The sequence below is a fragment of the Balaenoptera borealis genome (assembly GCF_965194805.1).
Source record: "Balaenoptera borealis genome assembly, chromosome: X".
Lineage (NCBI taxonomy): Eukaryota > Metazoa > Chordata > Mammalia > Artiodactyla > Balaenopteridae > Balaenoptera > Balaenoptera borealis.
The window spans coordinates 2,073,706-2,091,841 of NC_138881.1; the positions used below are offsets into that span (position 1 = coordinate 2,073,706).

At 47.2% G+C, this 18,136-nt stretch overlaps 2 protein-coding genes and 1 long non-coding RNA gene across 4 annotated transcripts in view; 2 read left to right on the forward strand and 1 right to left on the reverse strand.

The window, feature by feature from the left end:
* The window catches only part of CD99 (CD99 molecule (Xg blood group)), a 34,751-nt gene extending 31,916 nt beyond the window's left edge, over positions 1-2,835 (forward strand). Inside the window, exon 10 of the mRNA XM_082375922.1 lies at positions 884-2,835. Within this exon, the coding sequence (XP_082232048.1) occupies positions 884-909 (26 nt within the window). The 3' untranslated portion in view covers positions 910-2,835. The remainder of the gene's footprint in view (positions 1-883) is intronic.
* On the reverse strand, positions 1,360-8,447 carry LOC309619992. The gene is made up of 2 exons (XR_014239349.1): positions 8,279-8,447; positions 1,360-8,115 (listed from the first exon to the last, which is right to left on the reverse strand). It is a non-coding gene; the product is annotated as an uncharacterized lncRNA (long non-coding RNA).
* A 1,386-nt stretch (positions 8,448-9,833) lies between these two features.
* XG (Xg glycoprotein (Xg blood group)) overlaps positions 9,834-18,136 on the forward strand; it is a 38,562-nt gene continuing 30,259 nt past the window's right edge. Inside the window, exon 1 of one of the 2 annotated variants that reach the window (XM_082375940.1) lies at positions 9,834-10,068. In XM_082375940.1, the coding sequence (XP_082232066.1) occupies positions 10,008-10,068 (61 nt within the window). In that variant the 5' untranslated portion in view covers positions 9,834-10,007. The remainder of the gene's footprint in view (positions 10,069-18,136) is intronic. The other variant, XM_082375934.1, reaches the window with a different exon arrangement.

Sequence of the window (18,136 nt, forward strand, 5' to 3'; positions counted from 1 at the left end):
GAGGTGGATGTTCAGTGATTAGGACCACTTCTGAAAATGGCAGGAAAACACAAACTATGTGTCTCTACACCTGTGTGTGTTTCTTTCTTTTATTTGTGTATGTATGTGGAGACCCACTCCTTTGCCCAAGAAAGGCAACATTTATTTCATAGGACGCCTGTGGAATTGACATAAGTTTTTGTTTTTGTTTTTTTTTAAGTTTTTGGCCACGCCCCGTGGCATGTGGGATCTTAGTTCCCCAACCAGGGATTGAACCCACGCCTCCTGCATTGTAAGGCAGACTCTTAACCACTGGACCGCCGGGGAAGTCCCAAGATAAGTTTTTAGTGAAAAGTTAACATAGTTTTAATTCTAAAAATACAGACTTTTAGAAAGTGCCTAGCTCATTGCTCTTTCAAATAAGGGAAAGATGTATAAAATGAGCTATCCTTTTTTAAGCACGAGAAAATGCGAAAGAGACCTCCAAAACAGAAATGAACTGATCTGAAAATCTTAGCCCTACACTGTTGTAAATGAACCAACGCCGTGGACCCTCATTTACGAATTATTTATTCTGAAATTTGTAGCTGGCAGACATTTCTTACCGTCTCAGAGAAGTCGCTAGTAGAGAATGCCTCTTCTTAGATTCTTTCTACTTTTCCCGACGTGTCCGTTTCTAATAGCAACCGTTGCATCGTAGTATGAAATTTATTGAATTTTTTTTTCTAACCAGTTAGATTTAGTTTTTGCTTTCTGCCAGCAGTGAGTTTTGAGCACACTTCTATCTTCTGTAGAAATAGAGTCACCCGCTTCTGGAATTTTCCACCTGCAGGTATTCGCGTGCTTGTCAGGGTCCACTGGGGATGCCTTTTAAAATCTGTTCTTGTGTCTTGGTCCTCTGCAGTTCAACAGACCCTTCTGGAGAAATAGAAGGTCGGCAGCCAAGTGATTGCTAGCAGGATCCCAAGCTCGCCTGCTGAGCCTCTGCAAAGATCGCCTGCAGGGACAGAGCGGTCCCGCCGGGAGCAAGCCCCGGCTTGTCTGTGCCTTTGCTCAACTTGGGATTCCTAGTTTTAATCTTGAGGTGCGTCACCACCGTGCTGGGTGGGTGAGATTGACTTGTGATGAGTTTTGCCTCCAGAGGGGAATTACACTCACCTTCTCCACGGCCCTGAGGCGTTTCCCCTGTGCTGTGAAAGGCTGACCGACCAAGCCCCCATCATTCAACCCCACTGAAGTTCCCCAAACAGAAACTCCGGGCTGTTTACAAATTGCCTGTAAATTGAATGCGTCTGAACCTCTGCTAACGTTGGTTGACCCTTTTATAGAGTGAGGTAAGCCTTCAGCTAGTTTCCTCAAAAGTTCTTCCATTTATTAGGATTTTTCTTTTTTCCCACACCAAACTAATAAAAAGAAATTAGAAACCAAGTACTTCTTACTTAATGTTTTGCCATGGGGTGACTTTTAAAAAAGGTTGTGATACTAGTGGGATGGATCCCCTGTTCCCTTTTCTGCGGCTGTAAGACAGACGATCACCCGAAGTGTTCGCTCTTTATAACATCTTGCCATGAACGGAATGCCTCCTCTTCTCCTGGTGACAAACGATGACTTTTCCACCTTTAGAAGCATTCCCCCCATTTAGGACAGTGCACACACCCTGCGCAGCTTCCAGAATGCTTGCTTTTATACGGAAGGGCTTTGTTTGCTTGGATTTTTGTGTTCATCTCGGGAAGTGCAGAAGCCCTGACGTTGCAGATGGGCTGGACCTCACCCAGAGACTACCCTCCATGGAAATATTAAGTTTCCAGTGGCACAGGCTTGCCTCGCGTCAAGCTCTTAGGATAGTAACCCAGAGCAGTGGCGGTTTCCTGGGAAGATTTAATCTTGTCACGGACGATGGTGTAAAGAACTGTTGGGTGTTTCACATCAGCCTGTCCAGGTTCAAGGGTATGACGTTAGCACACCTGCGTGGGCTGCCTTCACAAATCCCCTGACTTGGGAAAGGGCAGCTATGAAGTATCAGTCATGAATTCTGGGTCTTTCTCACTTCTGAAGCTCAGAAACTCTGCCAGTAGTTTGAGGAGTAGGGCATCTGAGCCCACCCCCTGCTGTTGAGGACGCCCGTATCCTTTCTGTGACCTCTCCTCACCGCATTACCTAAAAGCCTTTGGAGTTTCTTTCTCAAGGTATTGCTGGAGACCGTCATCTGGCTATTTAACTTGTTCTGTCTTTGACACTATGATAACTTTTGAGTATATGAAATGGTTTAAAAAAAAAAAAATTGGCTATTTATCGTATCCATTCATTGCTTCATTCAACAAATACCTATGACCTGGTGTGCACAGTGGTGAACATGAAATTCTGGATTCTACAGGACGGAACACAAATAAATGTCATCCATCAATGGATGGGGTCAGCCAGTTGTCAAGAGCTGAGGGCCGGATTAGTCAATAGGCTTGGGTTCCCTCGCTAACTGGCTCAGAACACCTGGTTACAAATGTAGCAGAGAGCGCCCATATTCTCCCCAATGAGTCATCAGGGGTTGCCTTTGAGGTCAGATTGTGCACACTGACTTGCTTCATAATAAGAAAAAAATACATAGTCTTTTTGTAACCCTGAATAACGTTGGCATTTTATAAGCATTGCAATCATACTATAAGCATAAATGCCTCATTAAAGAAGAGAAGAGTGAAAGGATGGGTATTTTTTTAAGGATATGAAATTACGACTCATTCGTAAATAAGTATACATTTAAGAAATATGTCAACTGGGCTTTTCTTATGGACGGTGGATGTGCATTGTTGTAGACTCAGTTTAATTTCATGTTGACATTAAAATAAACATGATTTTATCAAAGGTCTGTCTTTTGAAAATTTGAATTTAAATTATGTGGCTTGGATCATTAAATACTTGGCATGACGATTGCTTTTTAAAATCAGTTTGGAACTCCCATATGAAGAACTCACAATCCAACAGATTTTGAAGTCAACATAAATATTTTATTTAAGGGCCAAAGGGAGACAATACCAGTGGAGGATTTGTTATAAGTCTGGGTCATTATGGATTTTTGATCAACCCACTTAAGCTGTGGCCAAGTTTTTGCAATCAAGATGCTGCAATGAATATCTCTGTAAGCACATTTTTGTGGCTCTGTGCAAGTGTGTGTGTTGCATTAATGCCTGAAGTTGGCTTTGTGAGGAGAAAAAGCATGTGTGTATTTAATTTTTATGGACACTGCCCAGTCATCCGCCATAGAGGTTGTGCAAATTCATGATACCCCCCCCAGCAATGTCAGATCTGTTTCCTCACTGCCATGCAAACTTTCTGATCGGTGCCAATCTATAAGTTGAAAAATGATATCAAATCAACTGCTTTTACATTGCATTTCTCTTAACACAAGTGAGATTGAGAATCTGTGTGGGGGGACCCATTTGCATTCCATTTCTGGGAGAAATGAATGTGCCTTTTGCCTATGTTTATATGTGTTATCGGTCCTATCCTTATTGATTTGTAGGAACTCTTTACATATTAAAGATATGACTGTGAAGTTAGTAGCAAATACTCTTTTTCACTTTATCCTTCACCTTTTAACTCTGAAGTGATATTTTCCCCCATTCATTTTTATTATTTTTGTGCAGTGAGGTTAGTTAATGGATTCTGGGCTTGCTGTCATACTTCTGACACTTTTGTGGGGTTTTTTTACATTAAAATATTTGCTCCCCTAGGAATACATTTCTGTAAAGGGAATGAGGAAGAGATTCCTTGGTATTTAGTTTTTTAAAAACCGCCATGGGATAATCCCATTATTCCCAAACCATTTATTGAATAATCCATGTTTTCCCACTGATTTGAAATGCAGTTTACGTCATCCACTAAATTCCTGGACCTCCCAGGGGAGGAAGTATTTCTTTATTTTTTTCTGTCCTATCGGATCCTTTATAGAAAAAGGTTGGTAACACCTGCTTGAATACATAAAATACCTGTACTTCAAACTGCTTCTTGCAGGGGTCAGGCGTGGTGGGGCAGGTAGTGGCTATTTTGCACCCATTTTGCTACCACAAGGATTTCCAACAACTGCTGTCCCAGGTCAGTGCTTGCCTCTCCCACACCCATGCCTGAGAACGCATCCCTGCATCCGTCATTCTGCTTAAGAGATGCCCAGGTACAGCCAGACGCACACTTGTCCGCACGTGATTGGACCTCAGCTCTGGCCTCAAGCAGGTCCCACGGGGCCACAGGCCACCTGCTGTCGGGTCTCCTGCTCTTTTTTATGTCACCCCAGGCCCGTGTCCATCCTCACGACCCACCTTCCTGGAAACACCCCAAGCCCCAGGTGTAACAGGTTAACCTGAGGCGTCCCCACCAGCCACTCCTCACCCTCCCTGCCCCTGGGGGCTCCCAAGCGCTGCCCCCTCTCCACCAGCAGGCCTCCTAAGAAAGGCATTGGGGTTCTGCCCACTCAGAAAGCCCCTGCATCTCCCAGCACACACAGCGCCATCCCCTGCCCCAGGGCACCCTTCCTGTGACCGCCCCCTGTGTGACCCAGCCCTTCCTCCTTGTCAGCCTGGGGGAGGTTGGAGCAGAGGCATTTTTTGTTCTGCTTGCTTTTTCTCCTTCCACCCAAATTTTATGGGGCCGATGAGGCCCTGGACACCCCTTGATCAATGTGAGTCTTCCCCAACCTCAAGCGGGGCAGGACGGTGGAGGTCTTCCTGCCACGTTGTCTGCTGCCAAGGGCCAACCTCGAAGCAAGAACAGTCCTGTTTGTCTCACGTCTGATGGTTTCACCATGTTGTGCAACCACGGCCTCTGTCTGGTTCCAAGATATTTTTATGAACCCCAGAGGACATTCATCAGGCGACTCCCTGGACGAGTGTCCTGGGGCTGCTGTGAAAAAGCACCACAGATGGTGGTGGGGGGGCGGTGGCTTAAACGACAGAAATGTGTTCTCTTGCAGTTCTGGAGAACAGAAGTCCAAGATCAAGGTGTGGGCAGGCTGGTTCCTTTCTGGAGGGTCCATGGGAGAGTCTGTTCCAGCCTCTCTCTCGGCTTCTTGTGCTGGCTGCCCATCTTTGATGTTCCTTGGCTTATAGATTCATCACTGCAATCTCTACCTTTATCGTCACACGGCTGTCTCCCTGTGTGCTGTGTCCAGCTTTCCCCCTTAGTATAAGGAGGTGAGTCGTTTTAGATTACATCCCACCTGGCTCTACTGCAACCTTGTCTGAACTAATCCCATCTACACTGACCTCATTTCCAACACAAGTCACTGTCTGAGGTATTGCAAGTTAGGACTCCAAACTATGATTTTGTTGTGGGGGGGGGCACCGTTCAACACATAACCTCCCCCCACCCAACCCCTGGCAACGACCAATGTGCTTTCTGTCTCTATGGCCTTGCTGGTTCTGGACATTTCATATAAAAGGAATCACACACGATGTGCTCTTTTCTGCCTGGCTTCTCTCACTGAGCATACAGTTTTTGAAGTTCATGCATTTTGTATCCTGTGTCCGAGCTTCATTCATGTTTATGGACGGGGAAATTGGAAGGAAGCCCCTTTCCAACCACATCATCTGCTCTCCTTGACGGCTGTACGTACAGTGTAGGATTTTACATGCAGTTTTCCTTAGAGTGTTTTCCTACATACACACACACACGCACCTGTGTGCGTCAAAATGATCCATCTAAGTGACTGAGCTTTACAAAGAGGTAAAAGGGAAAAAAAAACAAAACACCAGACGACCAAGAAAAATATACGCACATTTTTAGATGCTCCCCAAATGCAGAAAATGTCAAGATTCATTTCTCCTTTTAGGTCTGTTTAGCATCAAACCAGCCTGTCTGGGTATTTAAAAACTGCTTTCCCAACCTGGATAAATTTTTTTTCTTTCTCATGCACTTATTCCGTGTATCAGAGAGATTCAAAGCCTTCTGCAAATGTTAACCTTTTATTCTTCCCCACTGCTTAGAGGTGGGTAGCTTGTAAGGGTTAACCCTTACATATACATATAACCTTATATGTTACATATACATACAACCCTTACATATACAACATGTATATGGATAAATGAGGCCCTGTCAAAAGCCTTAGGGCAGAAAATAATAACAGACTGGGTGAAATTAGGAATAATCACTGGCCTCAGTCGCCAGACCATGTTTCAAGTGAAGATGTAGAGAATTTGGAAGTTACAGCAAAAGGCCTCCAACTTAAGTAACGTACGTTCACCCATTTTTGCTGTTTTATGGTGGAACAAAGTCCAAATGAAACAACGAAGGGGAACATTTTCCAAAATCAAATGGAGCTTGCAAGCAACATCTGTAGATCTCTTTGAATTGCATCGCAGGGTCTTGGAGGGGGCAGAGCAGTCAATTATTCCCAATCACATCTGAGACCCTCTTCGTGAGCCGTTGAGTAGTTCCTCCGGGGTAATGAAACACGGTGACTGTAGTAGCCTCCTAGTTTGCTAGCTCTGCTTTGGCTTTCAATTCTTCATCATTCTCTGCATCTCCGTGGCTGCTGGACGGCCCTGTTTTGTGTTCCTAGAATTGCTCTTACAGAAAATGCATTATTTTTCTGCGGGTCAGCGACAAGGACCTACTCTATAGCGCCGGGAACTATATTCAAAACTTTGTAATAATGTAGAATGGAAAAGAATCTGAAAAAGAATATGTATATGTATAAGCGAATCACTTTGCTGTATACCTGAAACTAACACAACATTGTAAATCAACTCTACTTCAGTTGAAAAAAAGAAGAAGAAATTTGCCCCAATCTATAACCACCTCCAAGACCCCTAGTGGGTTTATCTTCACATAAGGATCCCGTCTCTGTCCCCCCCCCCGATTCAAGGTGCAACGTTACCCCCCCTCCCTGCCACCTGCAGAACACAGATCTTCAGTTGCACATGGAACTAGCAAAATCAAGCCCCGACGTGTTGTCACTTCATTCCCAGGGGACCCAGCCCAAACCCGGACTCAGGACATTCACACCTGGAATGTCCTTCCCGCCTTCTCCTACAGCAACTTTGTGTTCACTCTTCATGCCTCAGCTCAAATATTTGAGGGTCTTGATTTTGGGGTTCCCAAAGCACATAGACTTACTTGAATGATCGCCCTTCATGGCAGTTAAGGTGTTTTCTGTTTGCTTGTTTTTTTAATTAATTTATTTATTATTTATGTTTGGCTGCATTGGGTCTTTGTTGCTGCACGCGGGCTTTCTCTAGTTGTGGCGAGCAGGGGCTACTCTTTATTGTGGTGCGCGGGCTTCTCATTGAGGTGGCTTCTCTTGTTGCAGAGCACGGGATCTATGTGCGCGGGCTTCCGTAGTTGGGGTGCACAGGCTTAGTTGCTCCGTGGCCTGTTTGTTTGTTTTTAATCCTTGTGTCTTTGCTGTCAAGGGAACCTTGACTCCGGTGGCCAGAACTGGTATCTTAAGCCCCACTGTAGCCCCCAGATTATGGCACCCGGGCATCAGGGAGAGTGAAATAGCAGGTGGAAGACGGTCTATACGTTGCCCTCTCTGTGCTTCAGTTCGGGGCCGCATTAGTCAGCTCGGGCTGCCGAAATAAATACCCCAGATGGGGCGGCTTCAATAACAGACATGTATTTCCCCCAGTCCTGGAGGCTGGAATCTGAGATCCAGGTGTGGGCAGGGTTGGTTCCTCCTGAGGCCTCTTTCCTGGGCGTTTGGATGGCCTTCTCCTCCCTGTGTCCTCACTTGGTGGAGAGTTGTCTGGTGTCTCTTCTTACAAGGATGCTAATCCCATCATGGGAGCCCCACCCTCATGGCCTTATCTAACCCTAATCACTCCCCAGACACCACCCTCTAACACCATCCCATTGGGGGTTATGGCTTCAACAGATGACGTGTTGGAGGGACACAAGCATTCGGTCCACACCCCTGGGCGATGTGCTCAGCACCCCCTAGAGGTGGTCCCACAGAAACCCTGGGTCCCCCCTTCCTACCATGTGCCTTTGCCCCACCCCTTCCTCATCCTCCACTCTCCATCCCTCCCCTCCTGTTCCCTTCCTACCCAGCCTTTAAATTCAGTGTGAGGTGGGACTTCCCTGGCGGTCCAGTGGTTACGGCAGGGGGCGCAGGTTCAATCCCTGGTCGGGGAACTAAGATCACGTATGCTGGTATAAAATAAAATATAAAATAAAATAAGAGAAGAGAAGAGAAAATCAAATCAAATCAAATCAGCGTGAGGCTACAACCCTCCCCAGAAGACTCTAGGACACAAGCTGGGTGCAGAACCTCCCAGGAGCCCCCCGGCCTTGGTGTGCTCCCCCATATTACCGAACATTACACTGCAAGTCTCTCCTCCTCTTTGTAAACCACTTTTCTTTCTCTGTCTCCGCACAGCCGGCATCTAGCCCGCCTCTCTGGCTCAAAACCGCTGTGCATCAAATGTTTGTTGAATGAATGCACAAGCTCATCTGATGTCCCACACTGTGGAGATGGAAACCTTGGAATTTATAAATCTGGTGCTTCCACTGCTGCATAGCACAGGGACATCAGCTCGGTGCTTCGTGACCACCTAGAGGGGTGGGATAGGGAGGGTGGGAGGGAGACGCAAGAGGGAGGAGATATGAGGGTATACGTATACGTATAGCTGATTCACTCTGTTATACAGCAGAAACTAACACACCATTGTAAAGCAATTATACTCCGATAAAGATGTAAAAAAAATTAAAAATAAAAGAACCTACTGTATAGCACAGGGAACTCTATTCAATACTCTGTAATGGCCTATATGCGAAAGGAATCTTAAAAAAGAAGAAAGTGGATATATGTATATGTATAACAGATTCACTTTGCTGTACACCTGAAACTAACACAACATTGTAAGTCTACTATACTCCAGTGAAAGTTTAAAAAATAAAAAATAAAATAAATCTGGTGCTTCCAACCAGTTCTTTTTTTTTATTTTTCAAACTTTTACTGAAATATCGTTGATTTACAATGTTGTGTTTAATTTCTGCTGTACAGGAAAGTGACTCAGTTATACCTGTATACATTCTTTTTCATATTCTTTTCTGTGACAGTGTATCACAGGGTATTGACAATAGTTCCGTGTGCTGTACAGTAGGACCTTGTTGTCCATCCATCCTATATATAATAGTTTGCATCAGATTGTACTGTAATGTATATACCGAGATGTATGTAAGATTTATACATTTATATATAAATAATATATATATCATATATGATATAATTTCTATCTGAAAGGTGTAGTAACTCAAGTGTATGCAATTGGAAACAAAATGCTTCCCTCCACACCGAGGGGTTATTTTCTAGAAGCCTATATCCTACCACTTCTTACACAGCTCAGGTGGAAGACACGGAGGGAGGGCCAGGTGAAATTTGCTTCTCTGGCCCCCAGCAGCCCCAGCCAGACTAACTGCCCCGGCCACCTACAAAGAAACTGAGGTCCACCGGATGCAGCGTGACTCTTTAAAGGTACAGGGTCTTCAAGTTGCAGGAGCAGAGATTAAACGTGGGTCTATGCTCTGATCTTTGCATGGGCGCTCTGCTGGGTCCGGCGTTGGCGTCGCCCTGCAGGAGGGTTCTGGGGAAGGACGCCGGGCAGGGAGGGTCCTGCCTGCACCCAGGGTTGTCGCCTTTGATCGTGGCGCATCTCCCATGCCCGCGGGAAGCAGACCTGCCAGGCAGGTGTGCCAGCTACGCGAAGCCCAGGACACCCATTGGTGCGGGGGAGCCACCTGTTTCCCCAGCATCCTGAGGCTGGTTGGCCAGCGTAGCGCAGGGAGGCGGCCTCCCCAAGATGCCCTCCAGCATGGAGGCCCACGCCTCTCGGGCTCCAGGCCGTGCAGTTTGGGACGGAACGCCCAGCCCTTCAGATTCTGGCAGAGGCACTCAAGTTTGGTTCGTCCTTTCTGCTTGGAGACATTGCCTCTTTCCCTTGCAAACTGGGAAGCAGAAGTCAGCACATCCGTCCAGCAAGGGCTGCGTGGCGAGATCGCCCAGCGCGCACACTGAAGGTTCGCCTGAAAGTTAGCCGAGGATGGAGCCCTGGTGGGGCATCTTCTACCTCACGTTCCTGTGTCTTCTGATGCACATCCGAGGTAAGGGAGGGTTTGCTCTGGGGAGAGCTGTGTGGGTGTGCATTTCTATCTGGCTGCTTTAAAACAAAAAGCAAAAAAAAAAAACCTCCGCCCCAAACCACTACCACTCGGGAAATGGCTCTAACGTGCCAGATTGTAGAAAAACAAAAAAAAAACAAAAAACAGACCAAGTATGATGGCTTTGAGGGGAGAAAAAGGGGCCGGGTACCAAATCGGGGTCTGGGAATTGGACCCAGAAGTGTAGGATGTGGACCACAGCACTTAGAAGCGAACTGTTTTTGTTGTCTGCTTTTGATCTCTGGGTGTGTCACACATGGAAAAAAGTGACCCGTGTTCCTGGGGCGTGCTGGGATTTTTCAATTCCTTGTTTTTGATTTAAAATATTAGTGCTGAGTTTCCGTATGGGGACAATGGAACTGAGACACAGCTTGGTTTTGTGGGACCGATCACCCAAGATTGGGTTTGCTGGAAGGGCAGCCTCCGTTCAGGTTTTTAGACATTTCTCAACAATGTCACCCCTCCTGTTGGCAAATTAAAAGCATCTGAATTGTTTACGCCCCAAACTTCAATACAGGCTCTTCTGGTAATGCCGGGATTTTGGGTTGTCGGAGAGCAGAGGTGGGGAGAGACCTAGTTTGGGAACTATAATTTACCCAGGACATGTAGGATTTAACAGCAACTGCATAAGCTCCTTTGGTCCTTTGAACATTTGAATTTTAGGAGATGGAGGCCCAGGCAGGATTTAAGAGTGAGAAGTGTTGCAGGTTAGGAATTAAAGGATTTCGTTTGGATGGCACTCTTGTGGCATTTCCTGTTTATCCTGTTTGAGGATGGTTGCTTAGGGGCAGATGTGGTTTTGTGAGACATCCTGGCACCCAGCGCCCAGGATCTTCCCCGAGACCCTTCCAGGAATCCTCGCTGTCTGCGCATCTTGCCCCCCCACCCCCGGCACGTGGGTCACGCAGAAATGCGGTCCAGGCGCTTCTGTTTGCAGGGAGATGTTAGTCCCTGAACTGACTGACACCAGGGCTGAAGGAACAGCAAGAGGGCAGAGCTCTGATTCTGCACAGACCCGCCCAGAAGCCAAGCCAGCAAAACCCGTCTGAGCGTTTATTCCTGCTGCTGTGCACGCAGTAGGCGTTGTGGGTTTACCTGCGGGTTCAGGCCACTCAGCCTCCTACCAGGCGCGGTCGGTTTGCTCCTTTGGGGATAATGGGATGTCAGATTCCTTCAGCTTCTCACGTGGCTCATCATATGTGCTGGGGAAACTTGCTGTGGATTTAACCGCCGTTCTTCAGAAGAGAGAAAAATGCAGGAGCCGGCCCTGGCTGATGTTAGCCGAGTTCTTCTGAGGATGCCCAGGTTACGTTCTTTTGATGAGGGCGTGACTTCCTACAGGCTCTGCGGGTGTTAATCAAGTTCATTCTCACACAGCCCTGGGCTGGGGCTGCCAGGCTTGATGCGTTTTTTCTTTCTTCTTCTTTTTTTTTTTTTTTTTAAATATGTTTCCTTTTTTGATCTAACACGGAACTTTTTTTTTTTTCTTTTTGAAGATGATATTATTTTATTTTATTTTTGGCCATGCCGCACAGCATGCGGGATCTTAGTTCCCTGCCCAGGGATTGAACCCGTGTCCCCTGTATCCCTGCATTGGAAGCGCAGAGTCTTAACCACTGGACTGCCAGGGGAGTCCCTTGATGCCCTTCTATAGATGGGTACACGGAGGCACGGAGGTGTTCCATCATTTGTCTGAGGTCACATTGCTGGGAACGTGCACAGGCAGGAGAGGTGTGAAGAGGGATAGGAAAGGTCGTGAGGTCTGGGTCAGGGCGCGTCGGTGTGAACACGTTGTGCAGATGTCCCGAGTCCTGGGTAGTTTGTTAAATGCATGGACTGCCCCCTCACACCCCAAACCACCAGCAGCTCTCGGCGTGAGGGAGTTCACGAGGTCCCCAAACACTTCCTGCAAGGCTGTCAAGATGCTTGTTACAAAGGCTCCGGAAAAGCAGACTATCATCATGGTGAACATCACTTAACCATTCTTATAATGACTAAACTGTGTGTATAAAATAAAATAAGAACATGGGTATAGTCCTGAGGCATAGGGGTTTACAATTTGGCGGTTTCAGATTTCCAGTGTATTTAATTACCTTTCACTATCAAACCTGGAGGCTCTTGAAGGACCATGAGACCAAGTCAAGTCTTCTAAAAGCTGATAGAAACAGAAATGGAAACTCCAGGGGCTGCTTGTCGTGTTTGGTTTGTTGAGAAAAAAATCTATCTATCTATCTACCTACCTACCTACCTATCTATCATCTATCAACTATCTAACATCTATCAACTATCTATCTACCTACCTATCATCTATCTATCAACTATCTAACATCTATCAGCTATCTATCTATCATCTATCTAGCTAGCTATAATACAGATATAGCTCTAGATTTTGTATATATATATATATATATTTCCTTATATTCCCTTTTTTCCTGTATATCTATTGTATCCTGGGTATACATGACCATTTTCCTGTGTCTATATTATACAGTGGCTCTGAAATTCCCTTCTACATGTATTGTATCTTCTCCTCTTATCAGACAAGACTAAACATCTGTGTGCGTTTAAATAGAGCTCCTTTTCTACCTACAGACTAAAAAAGTACAGGCATCCCTTGGTATTTGAGGGGGATTAGTTCCAGGACCCCCTGGGACACCAAAATCCGTGGATGGTCAAGTCCCTTATATAAAATGATGTCGTATTTGCATATAACCCATGCACCTCCTCCCGTAGACTTTATTTTTTTATTATTATTTTTATTTTTTATAAATTTATTTATTTACTTTTGGCTGCATTGGGTCTTTGTTGCTGCGCACGGGCTTTCTCTAGTTGTGGCGAGTGGGGGCTACTCTTCATTGTGGTGCACGGGCTTCTCATTGCGGTAAGCGGCTTCTCTTGCTGCAGAGCACGGGCTCTAGGCGCGCGGGCTTCAGTAGTTGTGGCACGCAGGCTCTAGAGCACAGGCTCGATAGCTGTGGCGCACGGGCTTAGTTGCTCCATGACATTCCGGACAAGAGCTTGAACCCATGTCCCCTGCATAGGCAGGCGGATTCTTAACCACTGCGCCACCAGGGAAGTCCCCTTCCTGTAGACTTGAAATCATCTCCAGGTGACTTATCATACCTAATACCGTGTAAATGCTATGTAAATAGTTGTTGTCACATGGCAAATGCTAGTTTTGCTTTTTGGAACTTTCTGGAATTTTTTAAAATTTCATTTTTTTTTTGGCCTTGAGGCATGTGGGATCTTAGTTCCCCAATCAGGGATCAAATCCGTTCCCCCTGCAGTGGAAGTGCAGAGTCTTAACCACTGGACTGCCAGGGAAGTCCTAGAAAAATTTAATATTTTTATTTTATTTTATTTTATTTATTTTTATTTTTTTAACATCTTTACTGGAGTATAATTGCTTTACAATGGTGTGTTAGTTTCTGCTGTATAACAAAGTGAATCAGCTGTACATATACATTTATCCCCATATCTCCTCCCTCTTGCGTCTGCCTCCTACACTCCCTATCCCATCCCTCTAGGTGGACACAAAGCACCGAGCTGATCTCCCTGTGCTATGCAGCTGCTTCCCACTAGCTATCTATTGTACATTTGATAGTGTATATATGTCCATGCCTCTCTCTCACTTTGTCCCTGCTTACCCTTCCCCCTAAATTTAATATTTTTGGTCCGTGGTTGGTTGAATCTGCAGATGTGGAATCCACAGATATGGAGCTCTGACTGCAATAAAAACTGATAGTGATATTCTTTATAGTTTTTTAACAGCAGCCCATCACGGTTCTGAGTACTTGCCATTGAATAAAGGTAAGTCAGGTGCTGAGCGAGGTATTTTAGGTTGGTTGCTGCCTTCAGATGTGGCAGGATGTTTGGGCTTTGCTTCTGAGAATGGTGATTTGGAGAAGTTGTGATACTTGCCCAAGGCATTAAGCCAGCCCACGTGATGCTACCAGACTCCAGCCCTCGTTGGCCTCACCCCACAGCCCTGAGTTGAATCTTTCTGGATTCTGCCTCCTTCCTCATGGCCCCCAACCTCCCTTTGATCTAACCAATCTCGGGGTGTGCAAGTCACCCCACAAGCTGGTCATTAAAACTGCCCTTGTCCCATGCCCATCTGTGGCACTGAACCTGCCCAGCTATTTAGGGCAGTGATTCTCAGCCCTTGATGTGCAGACGAATTACCTGGGAGGGAGCAGGTTTAAAGGCACCACCTGAATCCCAGCCCCTCGAGATCTTCATTAGGTAGGTGGGTGTGGTGCTGGAGAGCCAGGGTACCTGCATTTCGGGCAGCACCCTGGTGACGCCCATGCTGGAGTGAGGGCTCCCTTGAGAGGTGATATCTGAGCATCTGGCCATCTGGTTTAAACCTGGGGCTGAGCCTCTTGGGTCCCTGCCACTGTGGGGCCTCTGCTCCGTGGTTCCTGACTCCGTCATGCATCCCTCACCCAACAGGTGCATAGTGACGCCCCCGGGGTAGAGATGCTGCAGCCAGCCATGCTCAAACAGGGGTGCCTTTGCCCCCAGGGGACACTTGGCAACGTCTGGAGTCATTTTTGGTTGTCACAAGTGGGAGGGGGCTGCTGTCATCAGATGGGTGGAGGCCAGGGGTGATCTCAGTGTTCTGTAGTGCACAGGACATCCCACGGAGCAGGGAGTCCTCCAGCTTCCAACGTCAGGACTGCCAAGGTTGAGAAATCCTGCCCTAGCATGAGAGACTCTATCTACCTATGTATCTATCTATCAGTGTCTCTATCTATCAGTGTCTATATCTATCTATCTATCTATCCATCTATCTATCTATCTAACTATTAGCAATCACATATCTATCTATCTATCATCTATTGTCTCACAAGATTGTAGGGCTGAAATTTGTAGGGCAGGCCCATAGGCTGTAAACTCAGGCAGGATTTAACCGGCACCCTTGACTCAGAATCCCTTCTTCTCCGGGAAACCTCTGTCTTTGCTTTTAAAGCCTTCAACAGATCAGGGGAGGCCCACCCACATTATCAAGGATAATCCTCTTTATTTACAGTCAATTGATTGTAGACGTTAATCCCATCAACAGAATACCATCATGGTGACATCTAGATTAGTGTTTGAGTGAACTGGACCCCATAGCCTGGCTGAGTGGACACATAAAATTCACCGTTCAGTGTGATTTCATTTTTCCACTTCAACTGGCCGAGAGGCTGATTCTGTAGACAATTGTATGGAGGGCTCTGAGGTCCTCTTGCCTTATAGCATCATCAGGCCCACACGTCTGCGTCTTAAGAAATATTTCCGTGTTTGTGGCTATTGCGGGACGTGGGGTGGAGCCAGCACTATTAAATCTTTGCTGCTCCAATTTCCCTATTACCACGAATGGCCCCCTTGAAGGGGGTTGCCTTTGTGGTGAAAACAGCTCCTGTAGAAACTGACAAATGCTTGAGCCCCAAGAGTTGATGGGTGGAAAGCACTATGCTCTTCTTTGGAGTAAGTCATTCTCAAGATAAAAACAAAAACAAAAACAAAAAAAACTCAGGGGCTTCCCTGGTGGCGCAGTGGTTGAGAATCTGCCTGCCAATGCAGGGGACACGGGTTCGAGCCCTGGTCCGGGAAGATCCCACATGCCGCGGAGCAGCTAAGTCCATGCGCCACAACTACTGAGCCTACGTGCCACAACTACTGAAGCCCGCACGCTTGGAGCCCGTGCTCCACAACAAGAGAAGCCACTGCAATGAGAAGCCCGTGCACCGCAACAAAGAGTAGCCCCCGCTCGCCACAACTAGAGAAAGGCTGCCTGCAGCAACGAAGACCCAACGCAGCCAAAAAAAAAAAAAAGCAAAAGAGTCCATTTCACCCAAAGAGCATGCTCTTAAAATTAGATGAATGCTTTGTGAGTATTTTCCTCCAATTATTTTGTATTCGTTATCCTTGTGATGGTGATAACACATGGTCTACACAAAGTTCGGATACTCCAGGGAGGTAGTTGGGAAAGTCTGGTGGGTGTGAGTATTGCTGGAGGACAGGGTAAAAATGCAGAGTCCCCACGCCTGACCCCCCTTCCTCCAGGACCCCCATGGGATGCTTCGCGAGTCTTCTAGCTGGTTGTCCTGAGTGTCAGCAAATCGGGGGGCCCCAACCGGTCATCCACTGCCCTTCAGAATCAGATGGGGAACATCTCAGCGCCCCCGTCCCCCTGAGGACGAACACCGATGCTTGAAGCAGCTTTGCCAGTTTTTCAGGCTCCGGGTGAAGATGAGACCAAACTCACCATCTTCAGGGGTCTCTTGGGAAGCGGCCACTTCCCGTATCCGTCCAACTCCTGTTTCCTTTCAAAAGAGAGCAGAGCTCTCCCCAGCTGAAGACCAATGCACAAGGGGTGTTGAGGAAAGTGATGGAGCTGGGATATTTCAAGGAAAGAGTGGAATTTTCTTCTCTTGCTGTTTCCTGGGGTTACCTGCAGGGTGGATCTGAAGTTGGTCCAACTGGCATCCCCTTGGAATGTTTTGGGGCTTCACCCACGGGGGTCAAGGTTCAAGGCCGCCTCCTCTCCTGCCTGTGGGAAGAAGCAGACAGGGGTTCTTCTATGACTCCCCCCATGACTGAGGCTGTGATACCCCTGGAGGGTGAGGACCTCCTGGACCTTGGGGGTTCAGTCAACTGGAGGGTGCAAAAAAGGATCACCATCCCCTGACACTAAGGATGATTCCTGTTTGCATCATGAACTTCTAAAGTGGGGTCCCCAGACCGGTGGCACCGACATCCCCTGGGAGCTAGTGAGATATGCAGTTTTAGTGTCACCCAGACCTGCTGACCTAGACTCTGCCTGTAGCCAGATTCCAGGCTGGTTTGAATGCCCTTGAGGGTCTGAGAGGCGCTGAGACAGAAGCCCTGAGGCTGATGGGGCAGCTGTGGCGTGGACCAGCGCGCCGTGAGTGGCCTGTCTTCAAACGGCTGCGCTGAAGACCCTCTCCTTTTCGCCCCCCGGTGACTGTCTCTGCCCCATCCCACTCCACCAGGCTGCCCGCACGGTGGTTGAGACTCTCCTGTGGCTTTGAGTCTGTTACAGGATGACCTGTGTCCCCCACAAATTCATATGTTCAAGTCCTATCCCCCAGGACCTCCGAATGGGACTGTGCTTGGAGATGGGGGTCTTTAAAAAGGTGATGAAGGGAGAATGAGGGGGGGGGGAGGGGCAAGATGGGGGAGGGGCTCAAGAGTTACAAACTATTACGTACAAAATAAGTTCCAAGGAATTCCCAGGCAGTCCAGTGGTTAGGACTCCACTCTCTCACTGCCGAGGGCCTTCCCTTCCTTTTCTCCCTTGTGAATCTGAACTGCTAACCTAGGCAGATGCTTTCTTTTCTCTACTCCGTGAATCTCAGCGTCCTGGGAAAGAGCCGCTGTAATATGCTTTCTGTACATATTTTTTTTGTAAATTGAAGTATGGTACTTGTATTTTATTTTTTTCATGTTTTTATTTATGTATATTTATTTATTTATTTTTGGCTGCATTGGGTCTTAGATGCGGCACGCGGGATCTTTGCGGCGGCGCCCGGGCTTCTCTCTAGTTCGCAGGCTTGTCTCTAGTTGTGGCCCGCAGGTTCCAGAGCACGTGGGCTCCGTAGTTTGCGGCACGCGGGCTCTAGTTGAGGCGCGCGGGCTCGCGCGGGCTTAGCTGCCTCGCGGCATCGGGATCTTAGTTCCCAGACCAGGGATCGAACCCGCGTCCCCTGCATTGGAAGGCGGGTTCTTTACCACTGGACCACCAGGGAAGTCCCCTGAAGTATAGTATTTTTAAAGACAATTGAGCCAGTGTCAAAAGGGGCACCTTAAATTTGCCTGAAGGAAGTCGGGATGTGTTCCCTGGGAGTCCCTGCTCCAGCTGGGTGAAATCCCTCAAGGACAAGAAAGTCCTACCGATTTATGGCTTGCAAAGTGGCTTAATCTGTGACCGTTGATCCCTGGAAGGACTGGCTTAAATTAACCCACGCTTCAGAGGAAGCCTGTAAAATCCTATGTGAAG